Below are 22,737 nucleotides of genomic sequence, written 5' to 3' on the forward strand. Positions count from 1 at the left end.
TGCCTGCTAGTACCCTCCCCAGCACACAGCCCCTCTGAGTAGAAGCCTCACCAGTGACACTATCAGCCAACCTACCCATCAGGATCACGAGATGTCTCCAAGCGCTGTATATCCACCACGCCCCAGCTCCCATTCACCCTGACCCCAGCCAGGAAACATAACCAGCTCGCAACCTGTGTGTTACACCCAGGTTCCACACTGCAGCTAAACTCCTAACAAACACACACATCCCTCGCTCATCCCCATCTGTAGGAAATGCCTGAACTCCAGCCTCTTAGCATGGAGGTGATTGGCGGCACATGTTGACCGTCTCCACTGCACAACCAGTTGCCACCCTGCTGGCAGGATAACACATGGCCCACCCAGTGAGGTGATCCACAGTCGACCACACTGGGGGAAACAGGACAGGGGCCACAGAGCCTGTCACTGACACCGATTGCAGCAGCCACTGGTACCCCTGTTGACAGGGACCGGTGGTGTGGATTGGTGGCCCCCTGCGTCCTGCACAACATCGTGCAGCAGGGAGATGACATGCTGCATAAGGAGGAAGAACAGCAGGCCTCCTCTGATAGGGAGGATGAGGATAGTGTCAAAAGAACAAAGAAAAGTACAGCACAGGAACAGACCCTTCGGCCCTCCAAGCCCGTGCCGACCATGCTGCCCGACTAAACTACAATCTTCTACACTTCCTGGGTCCGTATCCAGGAGGATCCGGGCGTGGACCCTGAACTAGCAGGACAGGCCACCAAAGTGTGATCCGGGGCAGCCACACAACCTGATCACCTCCCAATTTACCTACAAGGCAGCTCCACCACCCTGTCCCAACTTCCCACCCCAGCAAATTTATCCCATACGGAACAACCTCATCACCTCTTGATTTACCTATGAGGAGGCCTGGCCCCCGACAGCTCCGCCACCCTGTCCCAACTTCCCCCACCCCCGCAACTTTATTCCCCCTCCCCCCCCCCATACAGAATCCCTCTTCCCTGGAACCTCTCACCCCTTCCCTGTCTCCCAATCCTTCACTCCACCTTCCCACTAGCTTTCCACTCCTTCCCACTACCGCAGCTCCCGCTCCTTCCTCCGAGGGTCATATCAGCATCACCACAGGGTGTTGGCCCAGGGTTGACCGAACCTGCGGGACTTGTCTACAGGATGGAGGATGACGACGACTCGCTGTGAGAAGAGCTCTGGTGTTTGACAGAGGTGGACTCCTGGTTTTCGGATGACATTCCACCGTTCGTCCGGGTGATCCCTGCATGTGTGCTGGAAATTCCTTTTCTTGGGGGGGGTGGGGGGGTTTGCGGGAGATGATTAGAGCCCACTCACTGAGGTTGCTGTTATACAATGTGGGCTCACACTGCTGCCCCCAAGCCCTGCCACTTCTCGCTGAGGGTCACCATTGTCATAATATACACCAGTATATCATGGTGCAGACACACACTGATGGACATACAGTGGGACCAATCAACACACACAACACCGCAGTCAATCACCAGTTAGAGTACACGCACTATAAAGACAGGGGGCATCAGAGTTCCCGCTCATTCGAGTTGCAGCTAACTAGGAAGACAGAGCTCACAGCCTGTAACACAGACATTCACCATGTGCTGAGTGCATCGACTGGTTAGGACAAGGCAAAGGTCTTTAGTTAATGCTAGTATCATGTTAACCCACAGTCAGAGTTGGTTAAACAGTTAATGATTCAATAAAATAGTGTTGCACTATTTCAAGTGTTGGTGACCTGTATGTGTTCCACGGATCCAGAACACCCAACACATCAACCATGTGGGATGTTCATGTATCATGGGGGCCTTGCTCTGCCCCAGCATCCACATCCCTCCCCCACTTCCCAACCAGCAGACACACTACACCCAGCCCCAGCCCATCCTTCACACCGGTCAGACAGAGGTGAGGGGCAAGTCAAACTGGTGGTGCAAAAGTGTTTAATGATGGTTATGTACATTGAATTGCCGTAACCCCTAATTATCTTCTATCTATCCACCCATGCCACCTTAAGTGTCATATAGCTTCCTTATCTTACTGGCCTACCACCTCTCTGCGTGTTTCCCCAGACAGCTCCCTATGTGAACACCAAATTTGGGCTGAGAACGCACCCAAACTATGTAAATTAAGTTGAATCCACAAAATCAGATGGGATCAATAAGTGAATGATTCAGTGGGTGCTAATGTCTTCAGAAGTTCAATTGAAAAATCAACTCCAATGGAAATCTAATTTATAAGCTGTACTTTCACCGGAATGGTCTTGTTTTACCTACTATTGCATTATAGTTTTACCTGCTATGCATTATAATTTTATACATTATAAAAATCATCTTAATGAAACAAAGTAGTATTCCCTTGTTAAAAAATATGGTCAATCAATATTTAATGAGTGTTTGGAAACCAGTAAATTCTACACAGGGAGGAAAGTGAGCGAGATGCTGAGGTAGTGTGATAGGTTGCAATACAAACTCTGATTTAAACTCCAGTGACGTTGGTCACCATATAGACAGCCGTACTCACTAATCCTGGAATGTTATTACATACTTATCTGCTCAGCATGCATGTATTTATACATGGGTGTCATTCAGTTACTTGACTGACGTAAAGCTACCTTCTTAATCGGTCAGTGATGTGACCAAGGCACTAAGAGCTTTCTCACTGAAAATGCTTTGTTCAGAGGTCCTTGCCATTAGATTGAAAATATACTGCCCCAGGAAATCAAAGCTGTTAGGCAGCAGACTTAACTTGCATAAGAGTACATTATCATTAGATTAATTATGTGATATCACAGCACCACTTTGTTTTTGTCCACAGCCTGGCTTGATACTAGTGGCAAACGTATGCATTGGAAATACAGAAACTGTGATGACTAAAAACAGAAAAAGGTACCAATTACATATGAGCATCTTTAAGACATTCAGCTGTACTGAGATATTAAAAAGTACAGGGATATACCATGTGCACGTTCTACTGGAGTAATCAAAAGTATTAAGATAGACAAATTATAAATACCTTAATAAAATGTTTTACAAATAAAAAGTATAAAGATAGACAATGTGCAGAGTATTATTCTATTGAGATACTTAAAATACGGAGAGCATGTACACCATGGGCGCGATTCTCCGCTCCCGCGACTAAGTGCCAACGCCATCGTGAACGCCGTCGAGTTTCACGATGGCACGAAACGGCCCGATCGTGATCGATTCAGGGCCCGAAAATGGGCTAGGAGCGGGGCAACGAGGAACTCAGGGGGGCGTGGCGCGAAAGCAGCGTCGTAAGCGCGCGATGCCCGAATGACGCGGCGCTGCGCCATAAATGGGGCGATCCGCGCACGGAAGGACCCAGGAGGAGGAGATGGAGGAGAGATGGCTGAGCCCCGACGAGCCGCACCGAGGTTCCGGGACACGGACCTGGACACCCTCCTCGATGAGGTTGAAAGCCGAAGGGCCACCCTCTGCCCAAGACGCGGCCATCGCCAGCCGTCCAGCACAGTGAGGCGCGGTTGGCGTGAAGTTGGCACCGCTGTGAGTGCTGTGGGGCAGTCCAGGGAGCAGTGTCGGAAGAAGCTGCACGACCTCACTCGGGCTGCCAGGGTAAGTGCCAAGAGGGTGCCCCCGGGTCACAACCAGCCCCCCCCCCCCCCCCCCGTGCACGAGGGGGGGAAGTGGGGTGGGGGTTGGGGGGGGGGGGGTTCAGGCTGCACAATGTTGTACTCGACCCACATGAGCACCAGGACCCCCCTGGATAGATGCCATGGCATGGCTCCAACTGTCTCCTCACCCAGCATTAATAAAGCTTATATCTGCACGCCCTGATGATACCCGCCTAATTGTGATGCTTTATCCAACCCCCCCTGTCCCCCAGGACAAGACAGCTCACAACCAACGTGAGCGTATGAGAACCGGAGGGGGTTTCTCCTGTGCTGCACCCCCTAAATGGACCTCGCTGGGGGATCCGCTACCCGGGAGGTTGCGACATGCCAGGTCAGAGGCGCAGAAGCAAGTGAGACAACCCTGCATGTCCTCACCCACCCCACCCCCCCCCCCCCCCCCCCCACAACCCGTCATTGCCCCCTCACACTCTGGCCACTGCACCCTCGATCCCCCTCCCCCTCACACTGGCCACTGCACCCCTCGATCCCCCTCCCCCCTCACACTCATGCCACTGCACCCTCGATCCCCCTCCCCCCTCACACTCATGCCACTGCACCCCCGATCCCCTCCACCCCTCACCACCATACACCCGGCCCAGCATGTCTAACGAACCCCGTATCGTTGTGTTCCCCAGGGCCAGCCGCCGAACGTCCAGGATCGTCTCGGCCAAGACAAAGCCGACTATCTCCAACCTCGAGCGCACCCAGGGATGCACGCCAGAGGGTGGCAGTCGGTCGGACAGGAGGGCCATCCTCTCAGTCTGGGACGCTGGACGGGGACGCACATACGACGGACAGAGACAATACTGAGGGGCACAGGACGGACAGTGATGATGACGCACAGAGAACGGCCACACAGTCCACGGATTCACCTGGAGGGCAACATGACATGGGCCGCATGCACCTTGCGCCGGGCCATGAGGGGGACCAGTACACACCAGACTTCCTAACGGACGATGACCTCGAGCTAGCGGCACTGCTGTCTCCCACACCATCCACCATCGCAGAGATACTCACCTCGGTTGGCAGATAAGTGATGAGGCTCCCGGGTCACGGTCTGGTGCGCACCACACAGCCGAGCAGGTACAGCAGGTAGAGTTTGGAGCAGTGCCGGCCTAGCCCCCGGAAGTGCGGAGAATTCCACAACTACCGGTTGGCCCGATGCCGGAGTGGTTCGCATCGTTCTTGGCGCCGGAGTCAGGCCAATTCGCCGATTGCGGTGAATCCCACCCTATGTCTTTCATCCCTCACCCTTCCAATTTCTCTTGCCGCCGCCTGCCTCCTCAACTGATGCGCCAACGTCCTGCTCGCTTTTTCCCCGTGCTCATAAACCACCTACGTGGCTCAGTAGGTGACAATCTTCACTGGAAGACTGCAGGAGTTTGAGGACAAAAGATCAAAGGGGCAGCATGGTACAGAATTAAAACGGAAGCTCAGAGTCACACCTGTGAACTGAACAGCAAAATGGTCATTTAATTTGCACTTGTTCATCTCATTGTATACTAAAATTGTAAGAAATACAAGTACAAGTTCTGGAAGAAGTGTTTTGAACCCTGAATGGTGAGAACAGAAGATGGAAAAGGCCACGTGTTGTATTTTCTGTGCTTGCATGTTAAGAGGACGGGGTATTGGGAGTGATTGAGGAATGCACCTTGGCATCACTGAGGGAATGATGCCTTCAGAATGCTGAAAGAGAGGAGATGGTAAGATGTGTTTGATGGTGGTATCATGCTGGAGGCGGTGAAAAGGAGAGGATTATCCATTGAATATGAATGGGATTGAAGGTGAGGACTAGGGGAACCCAATCGATGTTCTGGAGGTGGGGAGGCAAGGAGAAGAGGCAAGAGCAGAAGTTTGGGAAATGGAATGGATACAGTAAAGGGTGCTCCCAACTACAGTGCAAGGGAATTCTTGATTGAGGAAAAAGGAAGACATACGAGAAGGGTTTGAATGGATAGCTGCATCAGTGGAACAGATGTGATGGAGATAACAAAACTGGGTGAATGGAATAAAGGCTTTATGTGAGGCAGTATGCGAGGAAGTGTCGTCAAGGTAGCTGTGGAAATCATTGGGCTTGTAGTGGATACTGGTTAATAACCTACCCCAAAAAACGGAGATAGGGAAGTTGAGGAATGGAAGAGAAGTATCACAGATGGACCACGTAAAGCTAAGAGTAGAAATTGTAAGCAAAGTTATTTAAATGTTTTCAATTCAGGGTGAGAGCAGGAAGTGGCACCAATTCAATCATCAATGTACTAGAAAAAAGAGATGAAGGAGGGGGCCTGAGTAGGACTGGAATAGTGAATGTTCCAGATATCCCACAAAAGGTAGGCAGAGCTAGGGCAGTGCAGGTATCCATAGCAACACATGTTATTTGGAGGAGGTAAGTGGAGTTGAAATAGAAGTTGTTCAACATGAGAACAAGTTCAGCCAGGAGAGGAGGGTAGTGGTGGACGGGAGCTGGTTGGACTTCCATTCAATGACTCTGCTGTTTTGTAATTTTGATGTAAAATATAACCATGATTAGTTATTCAAATTGCAGCTAAAATAAGAATGTCTCTGAGACTGTCAATTTTTGTAATGCTCTGTTTCCTTTGTGTAGGGATTCAGCATCTAACGGATTTGACTCCATTTTGGTAAGTATTACACGCAATGATTCAGTTGTGAAATGTAAATGAGACTGAAGTTTGAAATGGAATTAAGTTTGAAAGGAGAGTAATTAAATCTGTCACAGAAACCTGTACAAGATCGGCATGTTGGATCAGCTGCCTCAAGGCACCAAGGATCTGAGTCCTATCCCGGCCCCGTGTCACTGTCTGTGTGGAGTTTGCACATTCTCCCTGTGTCTGCGTGTGTCTCACCCCCAGAACCCAGAGATGTGTGGGGTAGGTGGATTGGCCTTGCTAATTTGCCCCTTAATTGGAAAAAATAATTGCATACTCTAAATTTTTTTTAAAAATACATATACAGTGACATAAAGGGTCAACTATAACCCCTTTCTGTTGTTGATATAGTTCCCAGTCCCCACTGATGGCCAGTACAAGGCAGTAATGTTAATAAAATTGAAATGTATTTCAGTTGCATTGCTACATATTTTTTGGAAACTTCCCTTTGACCTATTAGGTTTTGTGCAGAAATTCTGGAAATACTCAGCAGGTAAGGCACAAGTGAATTGAGGTTACCATTTCAGGTTGATGACCTTTCATCAGAACTGGGAAAAGTAAGAAATGCAATAAGTTTTAAGCAAGTGAAAGGGAGGGGATGGAAAAAGAATAAAAGGGAAAGTCTGTATAGGGTGGAATACAGTAGAAATTAAATGACTAAAGAGTTGGTGGTGCAGGGCCAAAAGGGGTGGTAATTGGACAAGAAACAAAACATCTATCTAGGGCATATGTGAATGGCAAAGTACGACACTTTGTTTTTGAAAACTCACCACTATTCTTAGAAGTCCCCCTATACCAAAAAGGGCCGACATTCTAAATGGTGATCAGGGATTCTCACTCCCAGACTCCGATACAGGCTTCAGTGGGTGTTATTCAGGTCAAACTATGTTTTCAAGTTATCCCCCGGTATAACCCATACCTTCACCGAAGATTTCATCTATTTACCACTTAGTAGCATCGATCCTGGGTCCCGCATTGCTAAGTAAGTAAATTAGACTTTGGAATAACCACTATTTCAGGTTAAATTAAGTTATTTTATTATTATATTTTTTCTTTTAAAAGTTGCAATTACTGTCTTTGCAGAAAGGTAAAAAGATCTTGCTTCTGAATCCTTCTGGTTAGTTGAAGGGACCTTCAGGCCCAACTTGACAAACAATCCTCTTTAAAGTCTGGTCTTCTTTAGATGTATTTGCTGGTTAGCTCAGTTGCTGTGTCCTATCTTTCCCATGTACCAAGCTATGAGAGCTGATACTGCTGGCTGTCTCTGAGCTGACTCTGAGCTGACTCTGGCTCCTCTTTAAATTCTAGTCTTCCTTGGATGTATTAGCTATTTTAGCTCGGCTGCTATGCCCTGTCCATTTCCCATGGCCGAGCTGACTGTAATCTGACTCTGCTTCTCCCCTCTCTCTGGTTCTGGTAGTTCCTGCCCTGGTCTCTAGGTTTATATTCTCTTTCTAACAGTTACGTTTTTATGACTTTATTGTAAAGTAACTCTTATTTAACTTTGATTGTAAAAAGTATCTTTGATCTAAACTTTCTAATCCAACTAAGTATTCATTTTGACATGACTTCATCTCATAGATCTGATTACATTGTTTCCTTTGTGATGTTCAAAATGCTTTGGCTTCAATAGAGGTGTGAATTTTAATTCCTGTCATTTCTATAGTTTTATTTTCCAATTGTGTCCTCAGCTCATAATTTTGACTTTGATTTTGGCTTTGAATTATGTTTCTCGTAGACTGATAGTCTCCAGTTTTCTTTAATTTACCTGGTATTCGCAAATTTTCATACCTAGAACCTCATCCTTTCTTTTCCAGCTGCTAACTAAGATAGTTAATTTCAATGAAGGTGTGAGCCATTGTTTTTGGCTTCATTCAAAATCCTGTTTGTCTTGTTTGCTAAGCTTGCTTGACCAAGGCTATCTGCATTTTACAATCCTCTCCTGGCAGCTGCTGTTAACCCTTTGTGGGATCTTGCCCTGTATCCTCTCATGTTTCTCTCAGACCAGATATTGCCAGACTTCCATGTTTTAAATGACACATCTTTCCATATTTTCAATAACAACTTCCAGAGGGCTGTCGGACACAGAGCTGAGATACAGTGTCATAGCAAGGAAGCCCTTGCATTCACATGTGTATGCGAGAAGTTTTCAGACTATATCACTGCCTCAAGGTCAAATCAAAACACATCTGGATGAGAAGGAGCTGGCAAAGATGCCTTCTAGAATCTAAAATTTCCACCTATGCCCCATGAGGTTTGTCTATGAGACAGTATACATTCAAGGCAAAAAACAAACCATGGCAGACACACTTTCCAAGTCGCAGTAAGCCTCCAGGACATTAATCTCATTGAAGCTGGAAGCGTACTCCCAGCTGACAAGGAGACACCTGCAGTCAACCACAAATAAACTCCAACAGATTTGCCAGGGATAAATATGTGATAAGGAGTGAACCCACATCCACCATTACTGTCAACAAGCGTGGTGGCAACAGAGAGCAAACAGTTGTGCCATGAAAGTCAGGCTTTTGACCCAGAAACAAACCCGGCCCCTGTTTCCCACCTCTACAGTGAAAATTCAGCCAGACGTCTCTGTATTACACAGTGGAATACAGTTTTCAAATGATCTTCTCAAAGAGTAGTCAAAGACATGATAATATTGCCACAAAAATAACCTAATAAATACAGTTCATTGGGAAACAGAAATTCATTATTCAATTCAATGTAACATAAAAAATGAGTTAGCACAGCTGCTGCGATAAATGAAACACTTAAGATGATAGAACCAACAACTTTGAATTTAGTATTATTGCAAAAGGCTAATTGTTATATCTTTTTGACCAATATAAGCAATAGGTATGTTTTATGTTGGGGTGGGAAGTTTGACAAACCTTTTAAGTTGATTTTCCTGACTCTCGCTCCCAGGGAAATCCCAGGTCAAGTAAAAGGGGCTCTGACTTGGGGCATGATTTGCTAAATAATACCTATCCAATATAAGTACATGAGCTTGACCTGTGCTGGTAATACTTACTCAGAAGCATTTAAATGTGGTAAGAGGCAGGTTCTTGGCCTCCTCATTTTCTGGGACCTGCGTTTGCTGAAGGCCCTCTAGAAATGATGGCACCATGACATTCGCATTTGTTCTGAGAGGCCTACAGCTGTGCTTCATATCCCTGTCACCCCCACTGTCAGGAGAAGACAGGCCTCTGTCAGAAGTGCTAATCCTGGGCCTGTCCAGGAGCAGTGCACATTCTGTCCAATGCCAGGATGGAGGAAGTGGTGGAAAGTCAGACCTTTCAATATTTATTTCAGTAGCTGACTGAACAGCAGTTGGGCCCAGTAATCATTGTACATTATACTTCTCAAAATGCAGCATTTCATCAATGGACAGTCATGATACTGCATGTGGTTTACTTCAGCTATTCCCATTTGTGTTGGCTAACAGGATTATTATTAGCTAGTTCAACTGGATTTTCAGTATTTATCAAATAATCCTGCTACATTTATAATACTCTGAATTAGCACATGACCTGCTCGACTAAACTCGTACATGTGTAATACCTTGATTAAGGATACAATTTGCCATGTAACTTAGATACCTCAAGTTAGAGCATAATTTATATTACAACCCAACTTAGAACAGTATCTCTTGTCACATCAGTTAAGTATAATACTCCAGGTAAAGACATAATCTGTTATATATGATCAATTGAATAAAAAAAAACAATTTTGGGAATGAACTGCTACATAGCAACAGTCCAGTAAAATATTCCATATTAATCTTCTGGTGAACTCTATTATTGGGCACAATTGACCCTAAAAGTTTTTATGTCCAGTTTTGGGCGCATTTAGCAGGGTGTATCTCGGTGGCTTCGGCACCATAAATATCTCGCTATTCAATGCCACTTTGCCAGGGGTTTTTTGGCCTCGAGAGTTTCTCTCCACCGAGGTCGCACTCAGAGGGATTTCCTGCTGCCAAGCTTGAAAGGCTCCTTGCAGATTGGGATGCTATATTGTCTGGCTGTCCCTTTCTTTTACCTCCCCACTTTCAGGCCCCCAACGGCTACATCCCCGCCCATTTTCAACCCCTCCCCCAACCTTGGGGAGGCCCCCGGGACCCCCACCCACCCGATCTCCGGCATTGCCAAACTAGCACCTGGACACCCTGCCACTGCCAGCCTGGCACCCTGGCAGTGCCACCCAGGCACCCTGGCAGGTTGCCTAGGTGACACTGACAGCCAGGGTGTCCAGGCAACACTGCCAGGGTGCCTGGGTGTTAGGGAGAGTGCCATGGTGCAACCCATCCCAGTCCCAACCACCCAGGGTCTCTAATGGCCTGGGAGACCCCCTTAGGTGCCGTTATGCCTGGCCCACGTTGGGGTGGACCGTACTAAATGGCGCCATGGCGAGGTCTCACAGGAGCACCCATTGAGTCCCGAATGCAGAGAGAATCCGCCCAACATGCATTCAAATGAGCCAAATATGCTGACCTAGATGACGCCCAGAGAGGCGAGAACCAGTTCGCGACGTCTCGCAAGATTCCGTTGAATCTCGTGAAATATTTTGAGCATCGTAAATCCCGCTAGTGGCCTCTCGTGAGATTCAACGGCCTCGTCCCAATAAGTCGGGTGAGACAAAGCCGCTGAATCACGCCCATTATCTTCTAACTATGTCAATGGCGCTGCACTTGTCTGCAAATCAATCATTGCACTCCTGGAAGTAATTTGTTCTGCATGACATAATTTGAAATTTTTGAAACATGGCGAGGGGCTTTGTAAGCACATGCTTTTCTTTTCTTTCACTTATTTTTAGTAATATTGCTGTTCATCCTGAATTAATTGCTTGTTTGTTTGGTTATCAGGTACCTGGACGCCTGTGTGATGAAGCATCATTTCCTAACTCAAGAATAGCACAGGAGTATGTTATCTTCAGCCCTCTGCAGGTGAGCTTTCAGGCTGTAATAAAATGTTTTATAGGTACCTTGATTCAGAACCTTAACCAAGCTGCATTATTTTAAACCATGGTTTCTATGTTTTATATTGAGATGTACATTATATAAAGTGTAGCTATATCAAAAGGTACAGTTTGATATAACTTTATGGTGCTAGGCTACAAACCATAATAGCAAAAACTGCATTGTCCTCAAACACAGAAAGAATAATTGTTCATCTCAGTAAGAGAGGGAAAGATTTGCCTTATAATTCCACTATGCATGTGGGCTGGGGTATGGCTGTGTGCCAGAGGTAGTCCCTTCTGCAGGAGTCAGCCTCATCTTACTTCATAGCTGGGTGGATAACTGCACCAACAGTCCCCGACAGCTCTCACTTGTTGCTGCACATAGCTGATTGTGCACAGCAGCCACACTTCAGTGACTGTGTCATGTTGCAGGTGAAAGTAACAAACAGGCATGTGAGAGAGAACACCCATCTCCAATCCACATGTGCAGCAAAGGAAATTATATTCCCTTATTGGTACTGAAAGCACCACATCACAGTTGTGTGGACTGCTGTAACATTCATCAGCATGAACGCAGAATGTGCTCAGCTCACTGCAGTTAGCCACATCTCCAGTCATCTTGACTTGCCAAGCCACTGGCAACAGATGTGCAAGACCAAGAGAATGGGCTGGCCAAGTGATTGAATTGATTGATTGATTGGCCAGTCACCTTGACATTCATCATAATGAAGTGCTTTGAGGCAGCACGGTGGCACAGTGGTTAGCATTGCTGCCTCACAACGCTGAGGTCCCAGGTTCGATCCTGGCTCTGAGTCACTGTCCATGTGGAATTTGCATATTCTCCCTGTGTTTGCGTGGGTTTCGCCCCCACTACCCAAAAGATGCGTACGTTAGGTGGATTGGCCACTCTAAATTGCCCCTTAATTGGAAAAATTAATTGGGTACTCTAAATTTTTTTTTTTTTAATGAAGTGCTTTGAGAGGTTGGCCATGAGACACATCAACTCCATACTCCCAAAATGCCTTAATCCACTGCACTTTGCATACTGCCACAACTGGTCCACAGCAGATACCATCTCCCTGGCCCTACACTCTTCCCTGGAGCATCTCGACAACAAGGACTCCTACGTCAGACTCCTATTCATTGACTACAGCTCCGCCTTTAACACCATAATCCCAGCCAAACTCACATCAAAACTCCAAAACCTATGACTTGGCTCCTCCCTCTGCAACTGGATCTTCAACTTCCTGACCCATAAACCACAATTAGTGAGGATAAACAACAACACATCTTTCATGATAGTCCTCAATACCGGGGCCTGCAGGGCTGTGTACTTAGCCCCCTACTATACTCCCTGTACACACACGACTGTGTGGCAAAATTTGGCTCCAACTCCATCTGCATGTTTGCCAATGACACAACCGTAGTGGGTCAGATCTCGAACAACAATGAGTCAGAGTACAGGAGGGAGATAGAGAACCTAGTGGTGTGGTGTAACAACAATAATCTCTCCCTCAACATCAGCAAAACTAAAGAGCAGGTATTTACTTCAGGAAGGAACATATCGTAAACCCCCTGTTTGCATTAATGGTGTCATGGTGGAGATGACTGACAGCTTCAAATTCCTAGATGTACACGTCACTAATAATCTGTCCTGGTCCACCCACGTCAACACTACAACCAAGAAAGCACAACAGCGCCTATACTTCCTCAAGAAACTAAAGACATTTGGCATGTGCACATTGACTCTTACCAATTTTTACAGATGCACAATAGAAAGCATCCTAACTGCCTGCATCAAAGCCTGGTATGGCAACTGCTCGATCCAAGATCGTAAGAAACTACAGAGAGTCGTGAACACCGCCCAGTCCATAACATGAACCCGCCTCCCATCCATTGACTCTGTCTACACCTTCTGCTGCCTTGAGAAAGCGGGCAGCTTAATCAAAGACCCCTCTCACCCGGGTTATTCTCTCTTCCAACCTCTTCCATTGGGTAGGAGATACAAAAGTCTGAGAGCATGCACTAACAGGTTCAAAAACAGCTTCTTCCCCGCTGTTACCAGATTCCTGAATGACCCTTTTATGGACTAAACTGATTTCTTCACACATCTTCTCTACTGAGTAGTGCTACACTCCGTATGCTCACCCGATACCTGTGCCTATGTATTTACATTGTGTATTTATGCATGTCCTATGTTTTTTCATGTATGGAACGATCTGTCTGGACTGCATGCAGAATAATACTTTTCACTGTACCTCGGTACATGTGACAATAAATCAAATTCAATCAATTCAATTCAATCAATTATGATGGCCAACTTCATTGCAAGGATATATGCTGTCTATCAAGCCTGAAATGGTGTATTTTGGAATCCAAGTGTTGGAAAATACAACTACTTCTGAGTCTTTGCACCTGCTGGAATATGTCAATCATCAACACCATCTTTAGTCAGAAGGCGAATTACAAAAGCACTTGGATAGATCTAAATGCTGGCAGCAAACTGACTTTGTCATCTCCTGGTAGAGCAACATAAAAGATGAAATGATCACCAGGGTTATGAGAGGAGTGCAGTGCTTTACACACCACATGATGCAATGCTCCAAGACGGAATTTGCTGTCACACCAAAAAGAAGACAAATGTGCATTCCACCCCCAAGAAAGCTAGATGTGCAGAAACTGGCATTCACAGTGTTGCAAACAATTCAGGCTCAGATGAGAAACAGCTGCCCTCCAGAGAAAATACGAATGATCATGTTGAAGTGGCATGGTCAACCTTCAAATCAAAAGTCCTGGAAGCTGCCAGTGATGTCCAGGGAACACAGAAACCACCAAGATTGATTTAATGAAAATAATGATCAAATTAAAGAACTGCTAAAGGAGAAAAATACAGCAAATGCAGCATTGGCTGGGAAACAAAGTTGATATGGAATCACTCCAGGAGGGCAAAAGGAACCTGCAACAGAATTTGCATAGGATGCTGATCGGCAAAGCATGAGGTTTCTATAAAGCCCTGAAGACATGCACGGTACTCCCTTTGGAATTCATGGATCCCACAATTGTTCACTTGTACAAAGGAAAAGGACAGCATTCTGTGCAGGGGACAACTACAGAGTAATCTCACTGCTTGTGATAGCTGATATGATTCTGACAAAAGTTCTACTCAACATACTTGTAAGCCACAGCAGAAGTCTGATCCTGAATTGTTTGCAGCACTGTGGATGCCAGTTTCTGCATATCTAGCTGAGAAATAATAAATTTCATCTTGGAGTTCAGGAAAGGGAGGGGCACTCATGACGTGATCATCATCCTTCAGCGAATACAAGAGAAATGCTGTGAACAGTGTCATGATATCCACATCAGCATATCACGGTGCAATCACACACACACTGATGGACAGGCAGTTGGACCAACCAGCACACACATAACATCGCAGCCAATCACCAGTGAGAGCACACGCACTATAAAACAGGGAACACCACAGTTCCCGCTCATTCTACCAGGAGATAGCTCAGAGCACAGAGCTCACAGCGTGCCACTCAGACATAGACCATGTGCTGAGTGCCTCACTAAGATAGTGACAGGGCTGGGTCCACAGGTTAGCTGGTGAAGCATGTACCCAAGCCAGCAGTTAGTTGTTACCGTTGTTTAGATAATAAAACAGAGTTGTACCATCTGCAGCCGTGTTGGATCATTTGTGCATCAGAACACCCAACACGACATGATACCAGTAGTGGAAGCTAACCAGCGACTGTGAGACCTACCTGCACCCTTTCAGAAATCCGCCATCCTGCTCCATGGAAAACATCAGCCCGCCGCAGCCGCTCTGAATCGCTGGAAATCTTGGCGTAAACTGGAAGCTGTTTAAACAGCGCTTCCAGCTCTTCCTAGAAGACACAGCCAGGGAGAATGCATTGGACACCAGGAAGATCGCCCTCCTCCTCTCTACGGCGGGGCAACACGCCATCCACATCTATAACTCCCTGGCATTCGCGGAAGGCGAGGACAAAACAAAATATAAGACGGTGCTTCTGAAGTTCGACGAACACTTCAGCGTGGAAGTCAATGAGAGCTTCGAGAGGTACCTCTTCCAGCAGCACCTTCAGGGTAAGGATGAGCCTTTCCAATCTTATTTGACACACCTCCATATCCTCGCACAGTCCAGCGGCTATGAGGCCACCTCCGACTCCATGATACGGGATCAGATAGTTTTTCGGGTCATCTCGGACACCCTACGCCAGCAGCTCCTAAAAATAAAGCACCTCACCCTAGCGACTGCCATCGAGACCTGCGTCCTCCATGAGAACGCGACCAGCCGGTACTCCCAAATCCAGGCGGCCGAAACGGCACGGCACGGGTCCTACGAGGCAGAGCGGGTCCAGTCGATCGGGTTCCTCCCGGCCCGCGGCCTGAACGAGGGCGGCCATTTCGCACGCTTTCCTAGGCCTCCCGCGCTTGTACGTGGCAAAAGAGGGGACGTTGACGCAGAGGGACGTGATGCGCAGGCGCGCTCTACGCAGGACCGCACCGCGCATGCGCGGCAGCGCAACAAACGCAATGAATGCCATGACGTCACGACATGCGGCAACTGTGGCTCCACCCACTTAAAGCGGCAATGTCCGGCCAAAGCGCGACAATGCCTCTGCTGTGGCAGGATGGGCCACTATGCTGCCTGCTGTCGAGCAGCTCAACCTGCCAACTCCCAACAATTCCGCCAGCCTCGCAGGGATGAGCGGGCGATCCAGTCCCCCTACACTGAGTCATATCCAGACAGTATGCAGACCAGCGACACCGAAGACAGGGAGCCCTTCCGCGTTGCGGTAATCCACAAGAACCGGATGTCCCCAAGTCGGAACCACCAGCCGCTGCCAGTGCACAGCATTGATCCGGGCAATGAGTGGTGTGCCACCCTAACGGTCAACCCAAAATCGTCGCCCACCTGAGAGACTTGACTTATGAGCCTGTTAGCACATTGGACTCACTGAATTGTTTTACAGTACTGTTAACGAGTTTCTTTTCTTGTCGTTCATTGTTCCAGAAGTTTTCTCTCATCGTTTGCTGATTGCATTTGTTCTGTTATGTACAACCTCGTTGTTCTGTTGCACCTGACACCTTCCTCTGTATATAGTTTAGCCTCATGTACATGTTGTAAATATTGCACACACTTACTCAGATGCACTCAGTACCCATTTCTATTTATTAGCATGTAGGCACATATATGTGAAAGGGGGGGATGCCATGATATCCACATCAGCAAATGAAATGAAAAATGAAATGAAATGAAAATTGCTGATTGTCACAAATAGGCTTCAAATGAAGTTACTGTGAAAAGCCCTTAGTCGCCACATTCCGGCGCCTGTTCAGGGAGGCTGGTATGGGAATTGAACCATGCTGCTGGCTGCCTTGGTCTGCTTGGCCAGCGATTTAGCCCTGTGCTAAACAGCACATGGTGCAATCACACACACATTGATGGACAGGCAGTTGGACCAACCAGCACACACATAACATCGCAGCCAATCACCAATGAGAGCACACGCACTATAAAACAGGGAACACCACAGTTCCCGCTCATTCTACCAGGAGATAGCTCAGAGCACAGAGCTCACAGCGTGCCACTCAGACATAGACCATGTGCTGAGTGCCTGACCAAGATAGTGACAGGGTTGGGTCCACAGGTTAGCTGGTGAAGCACGTACCCAAGCCAGCAGTTAGTTGTTACTATTGTTTAGACAATAAAACAGAGTTGTACCTTCTACAGCCATGTTGGATCATTTGTGCATACACCCAACGCGACAAACAACAGGGATAATACTTGCACTTGTTGACCTTACAAAGGTATTTGACACAATAGAAAGGTCTTGTGTTAAGTCTCAATCAAACTTGGCCCTGATATAGTTGTAAATCTGATAGACAGCTTCACAATGGAATGACAGCCAATCACTGATGGTGGTGCATATATTGACCATTTTGACATAACAAGTGGTGTGAAGCCTGTATTCTTTGTTACCATGCTTACTGGAGTATTTGATGCAAATACTGATGGAATATATATCCAATTCAAACAGATAGAAATGTCTTCAACCTGAGGCGACTGAAATCCTCAATTAAAGTATCAGGACTTCCGGTGGCGGCGATGTGCTGAGCGAACGCGGTAGCTCTCCTCCCAATCGGAACCAATCTATTAAATTTATCGGAGATTTTGGCCTACAAAGCCTCCTAAAACCCACTGGAATGACAAAGAAGAAGATGCCTGCAAACAATAGATCGAGGGGACGGTGAGAAATTAGAAGCAGCAGCGAAGGAAAGGGGCAGGAACAACGGGCGAACGGACAGGCAACCCCATGAGGCGAGGCGGAGACCCAGGCGAACCAGGAGGGGGAAAGATCGGCGACCCGAACGGCGGAATAGGAGCAGGATATGACAAGCCCCCCCCCCCCCCAACCACGCACACACACACACACACACGCACAGGAGGAACGTGTTAAAAAAGGAATTGAACGCCATGAAGGAAGCGATCAGGATGGAGCTCCATGTGTTGATGAAGGAGGTGGTGGTTTAGGAAGCAATAGCCACCCTGCAGCGCACGATAGAAGCCTGGGACAGAAGGTGGAGGCCCAGGAGAGGACGATCCTGGACCTGGAGAAAGCATCTACGGACCAGAGCGACAGGATTGTGGCTCTGGAAACCGAGGTGAAGCGGTTGGTGGCGGCCGAGGGGAGCCTAAAAGGGAAGGTTGAGGACCGGGAAAATAGGTCTAGACGACAAAACGTCCGAATCATGGGTCCGCCAGAGGGGGTTGAAGGAAGGGACACAATGGGTTACATCGCCCAAATGCTGGGCAAGCTAGTGGGGAGGGAGGACTTTCAAAACCCCCCAAGAGATCAGTACGAAGTCTTACAACACCAGGTTAAAGTCCAACAGGTTTGTTTCGATCGCGCAACAATCACCAGGCAGGAATGTTCCCTTCCAGTCGGGGAACACTTCAGCAGTCAAGGGCATTCAGCCTCTGATCTCCGGGTAAGCGGTCTCCAAGGCGGCCTTCAGGACGCGCGACAACGCAGAATCGCCGAGCAGAAACTTATAGCCAAGTTCCGCACACATGAGTGCGGCCTCAACCGGGACCTGGGATTCATGTTGCATTACATTCAGCCCCCACCATCTGGCCTGCGAAATCCTACCAACTGTCCTGGCTTGATACAATTCACACCTCTTTAACCTGGGGTTACCCCATCTCTGGATCTGTAAAGATTTAATCACCTGCTAATGGTCGCATTCCAAGCATTGTTTGGCATCTTTGAATTTGTCTATATATGTGTTTCTGGAACATACCTCTTCATTCACCTGGGGAAGGAGCAGCGCTCCGAAAGCAAGAGACATCAAAACGAACCTGTTGGACTTTAACCTGGTGTTGTAAGACTTGGTACTGTGCTCACCCCAGTCCAACGCCGGCATCTAAACATCATGGCCCCCAAGAGATGGACAGGGCTCCCAGGTCGCTTTGGCCTAGACCCAAAACCGGGGAGCAGCCAAGGACGATAATTGCGAAGCTGAACTGGTTCCAGGACCGGGAAAAAATCCTGAGGTGGGCTCGTCAGATGAAGCCATGCTCGTGGGAAGGGCATAGAATCAGGGTGTAGCAGGACATTGGGGCGGACCTGGCAAAAAGGAGTTCCAAATTCAATAGAGCGAAATCGATTCTGTACAAAAAAGGGATCCGATTCAGCATGCTATTCCCGGCCAGACTCTGGGTGACATACCAAAGGAAAGAACTTTGCATCAGCTTAAAGAAGACACTCCACTGACCACCACCAAATTCTCACCATGGCCCACCTATTATAAATCAATGACACAACTCTGAAGGCTGTCAATAACGTCACCCATCTGGAAGCACTATCTTTAGAAATGTCTGCATTGACAGCAAGGTGACAAATAGAATTGCTAGAATAAGCTCAGCATTTGCTTGTTTCGCAAGAGACTGTGGAAGAACCAAGGTATCACACATACTGCAAAACCTTAAGAACAAAATACTGTGGATGCTGGAAAAGTGAAATAAAAAGCAGAAAGTACTGGAAAAATCAGCAAGTCTGGTGGCATCTATGGAGAGAGAAACAGTTAATATCAAAGAGTCATATTGGACTCAAAATGTTAATTGTTTCTTGCGCCATAGATGCTGAGTTTTTCCAGCGCTTCCTGATTTTTTTACAACATTTTTGTTCTTATTACAACACATTCTGCGTAAAAAACTGTGGTAAAACCTACTCTCCTAGCCCAAACATGTGTGGAACCTGTCCAACTGCTTATTGAGATGTATTTGGAATATCATAAGCATCAAATGGGAGGACAGTGTCCAATGTTGAGGAACTTCAAAGAACAGGAATAACTGGACTTGAAAAATTCATCATCAGAGCTGAACTCAGATGGAGTGCACATGTGGTCCATATGGCTGACAATAAAATCTCTGAGGTGCTCATGTATTTACAACTTAAGCTTGGACACCGCCTGCGAGGTAGACCGAGATTAATGTTCAAGTATTCCTTGAAGATGAACCTCAGGAAATGTGACATATCCACTACGGACTGGGAAGACAATGCGCAAAAGACCTACCTGGGGTAGCAAAGAATACAAGCAACTAAGGAAAAAAAGGAAGGTCCAAAGATCGGGCAGTCCCAACAACAGCAGACAATTCATCCCTGACCGCATTCTGGAAAGCCATGCAAGTCTTCAATCAGGCTATGTGTTAGAACACATGATGACTCTATGCGTGCAAGAAACAGCCATCTTCAATAGTGAAGGGAAACCGCCGACAATGCATATGGGCCGAGTAACCAAGGTAGCTAATAATAGAAAATGCTGGAAATCTGAAATAAAAACAGAAAATGCTGGAAACACTCAGCAGATCAGGCAACATTTATGGAGAGAAAAACAAAGCTAATTTTTCAATAATCCTTTATCATAATTGGAAGATGAACAGCCTTTAAGCAAGTACAGAACCAGGGAAATAGGGATGGGAGTGGGAGGACAGCGACAAAACAAGAGGGAAAGTTTATAATAATCTGGAGGGCTGGAGCAATTCAATGATAAAAGGGATAATGGCAATAGAAAAAGAGGCAATAGGAAATTATCATGAAACAAATATAGAAATAACAGCTGGGTCCAGAGTAGGTAACAACCACACTGCCATCTTCGTGGATGAAATTGGCTATATGATAATTTAGCATAAAGGCAAGTGTGTGAAACCTCTGCTATCCTCTGCTCTCAGGAACATTAAAGAAAAGGGAAGAGACCTTCAATTCTGGGTCCCTTGTGCAGCCCCCTATTTTCTTCACCCCACCTCTGGCCTTCAGCAATCCTGACTGTAAAGTCTGGAATTTTTAACTTAAACTTCTCCACTTCTCTCTCCTCCTTTAAGATGCTCTTTAAAACCTACCTCTGACCAAGCTTCATTTTTTGAAGCATCTTGGAATTTCTCACTATCTTTAAAGCACAATATAAATACAAATTGTTGTTAAATGACATTAATCGTAAACACAAAGAGTGATTATGGAAAAGGGGATGATGTGACTTAATAGACACAAAGCAAGTAATACCTATACGGAAGGATTAAAGCAACTGTGCTGCAAATGTTATGCTTAACATAGATGGTTATTGTGTGGTGTCTCGGCCAGGGGTGGGGGCAGCGGTGGGGGGGGCTGCCATTCCATAGGGCAGGGACTCACTTTAGGTACCTGGGGGTGCAGGTTGCCCGGGAGTGGGGGGGGGGGGGGGGGGGGGTGGCGGGGGGCTCCGCAGGTACAACATTTCTAGTTTGGTGGGGAGAGTGAGAGCTGATCTGGCAAGGTGGGATGGTCTCCCTCTGTCATTGGCGGATCGGGTACAGGCGATTAAAATGAATGTGTTGCCACGATTTCTGTTTATTTTTCAATGCCTGCCGATTTTCCTGCCAAAGGCTTTTTTCAGAGAGATTGAGGGAAGGATTACTTCGTTCATATAGGGAGGGAAGGTGGCCAGAGTTAGAAAGGTGCTGCTACAGAGGGGAAGGCAGGCAGGGGGTTTGGGTTTTCCAAACCTATGTATTACTACTGTGCGGCGAAGGTGCGGAGCTGGGTCAGAGGGGTTGATACCCCGGTCAGAATGGAGGAGAGTTTGTGCAGGGGGTCGGGATTGAAAGCACTAGCAACAGCGCCGCACCCAATAGCCCTGGGGAAATACTCAGGGAGTCCGGTAATAATAGCTTCATTGAGAATTTGGAGGCAGTTTCGCCAACACTTCGGGTTGGGGGCAGGGTCAAGGGAAATGCCGATTCGGGGGAACCACAGATTTGAGTCAGGGAGGTGAGATGGAAATTTTCAGAAATGGGAGGAGAAGGGGATTAAGGCACTAAAAGATTTGTTTCTTAGGGGTCGGTTTGCAGGATTGAAGGAGCTGGAAACGAAGTATAGGCTGGAGCAGGGGGAACTGTTTGAGATACATGCAGGTTCAAGATTTTGCCAGAAAGGAGACACAGAGCTTCCCAGTGGAGCCGGCCTCCACATTGCTGGAGGAGGTGCTGATGACAGGGGGACTGGCGTAGGGGGTAGTATCAGCGGATTATGGAGCTATTTTAGAAGAGGCGAAGGCACCACTGGAAGGGATCAAAGCAAAGTGGGGGGAAGAGTTGGGAGAGGATATGGAGGAGGGGTTCTGGTGTGAGGTGCTCCGGAGAGTGAATGCCTCCACCTCGTGCGCGAGGTTGGGGCTGATACAGCTGAAGGTGGTATGCAGAGCACACCTCACGAGGGCGAGGATGAGCCAATTCTTTGAAGGAGTAGAAGATGTGTGTGAACGTTGCGGGGGGGCCCCGCTAATCACGTTCATATGTTTTGGCCCCATCCAAAGCTGGAAGATTACTGGAAGGAGGTTTTTAGGGTAATTTCCAAGGTGGTGCACGTGAAACTGGACCCGGGCCCCCAAGAGGCCATATTCGGTGTGTCAGACCAGCCATGGTTGGAAATGGGTGCGGAAGCAGATGTTGTAGCCTTCACCTCATTGATCGCCCGAAGGCGGATCCTGATAGGGTGGAGCCCATGGCAGGGGACCTGTTGGAAGTCTTGACTCTTGAGAAGGTTAAGTTTGAACTGACGGGAAGGATGGAGGGGTTCTACAATTCATGGGCATTATTCGTTATGCACTTTCAAGAGCTGGATAACATCGAACATTAGTTGGGGCGTGGGAGGGTTGGGGGGAGGGGGGCTGTGTATGTTAATGGCGACTACGGGTGATCCCTAATTTCTTTTTGTCGTTTGTTTGTGTGAACATGCGGCTAATGTTTAGGGTTTGGTGGGAGGATGGGATCATTGTTATTGATATGGGGATTGACATATTTGTTACTGATTATTGTTTATTGTTGGTGGGTGTAAATTTGGGGAAAAATGTGAAAAAGGAGAATAAAAAAATATATTTTTTAAAAACTTAGATGGTAAGGAT

General features: G+C 47.2%; 1 protein-coding gene across 2 annotated transcripts in view; it reads left to right on the top strand.

Moving 5' to 3' along the window:
- Positions 1–22,737, top strand: part of LOC140430789 (uncharacterized) — a 448,181-nt gene that overhangs the window by 422,982 nt on the left and 2,462 nt on the right. For both annotated transcript variants that reach the window (XM_072518479.1, XM_072518480.1), the window contains exons 15-17: positions 2,821–2,891; positions 6,261–6,294; positions 11,180–11,260. In XM_072518479.1, coding sequence (XP_072374580.1) covers positions 2,821–2,891; positions 6,261–6,294; positions 11,180–11,260 — 186 coding nt within the window. The remainder of the gene's footprint in view (positions 1–2,820; positions 2,892–6,260; positions 6,295–11,179; positions 11,261–22,737) is intronic.

This window comes from Scyliorhinus torazame, chromosome 10, assembly GCF_047496885.1.
Source record: "Scyliorhinus torazame isolate Kashiwa2021f chromosome 10, sScyTor2.1, whole genome shotgun sequence".
Lineage (NCBI taxonomy): Eukaryota > Metazoa > Chordata > Chondrichthyes > Carcharhiniformes > Scyliorhinidae > Scyliorhinus > Scyliorhinus torazame.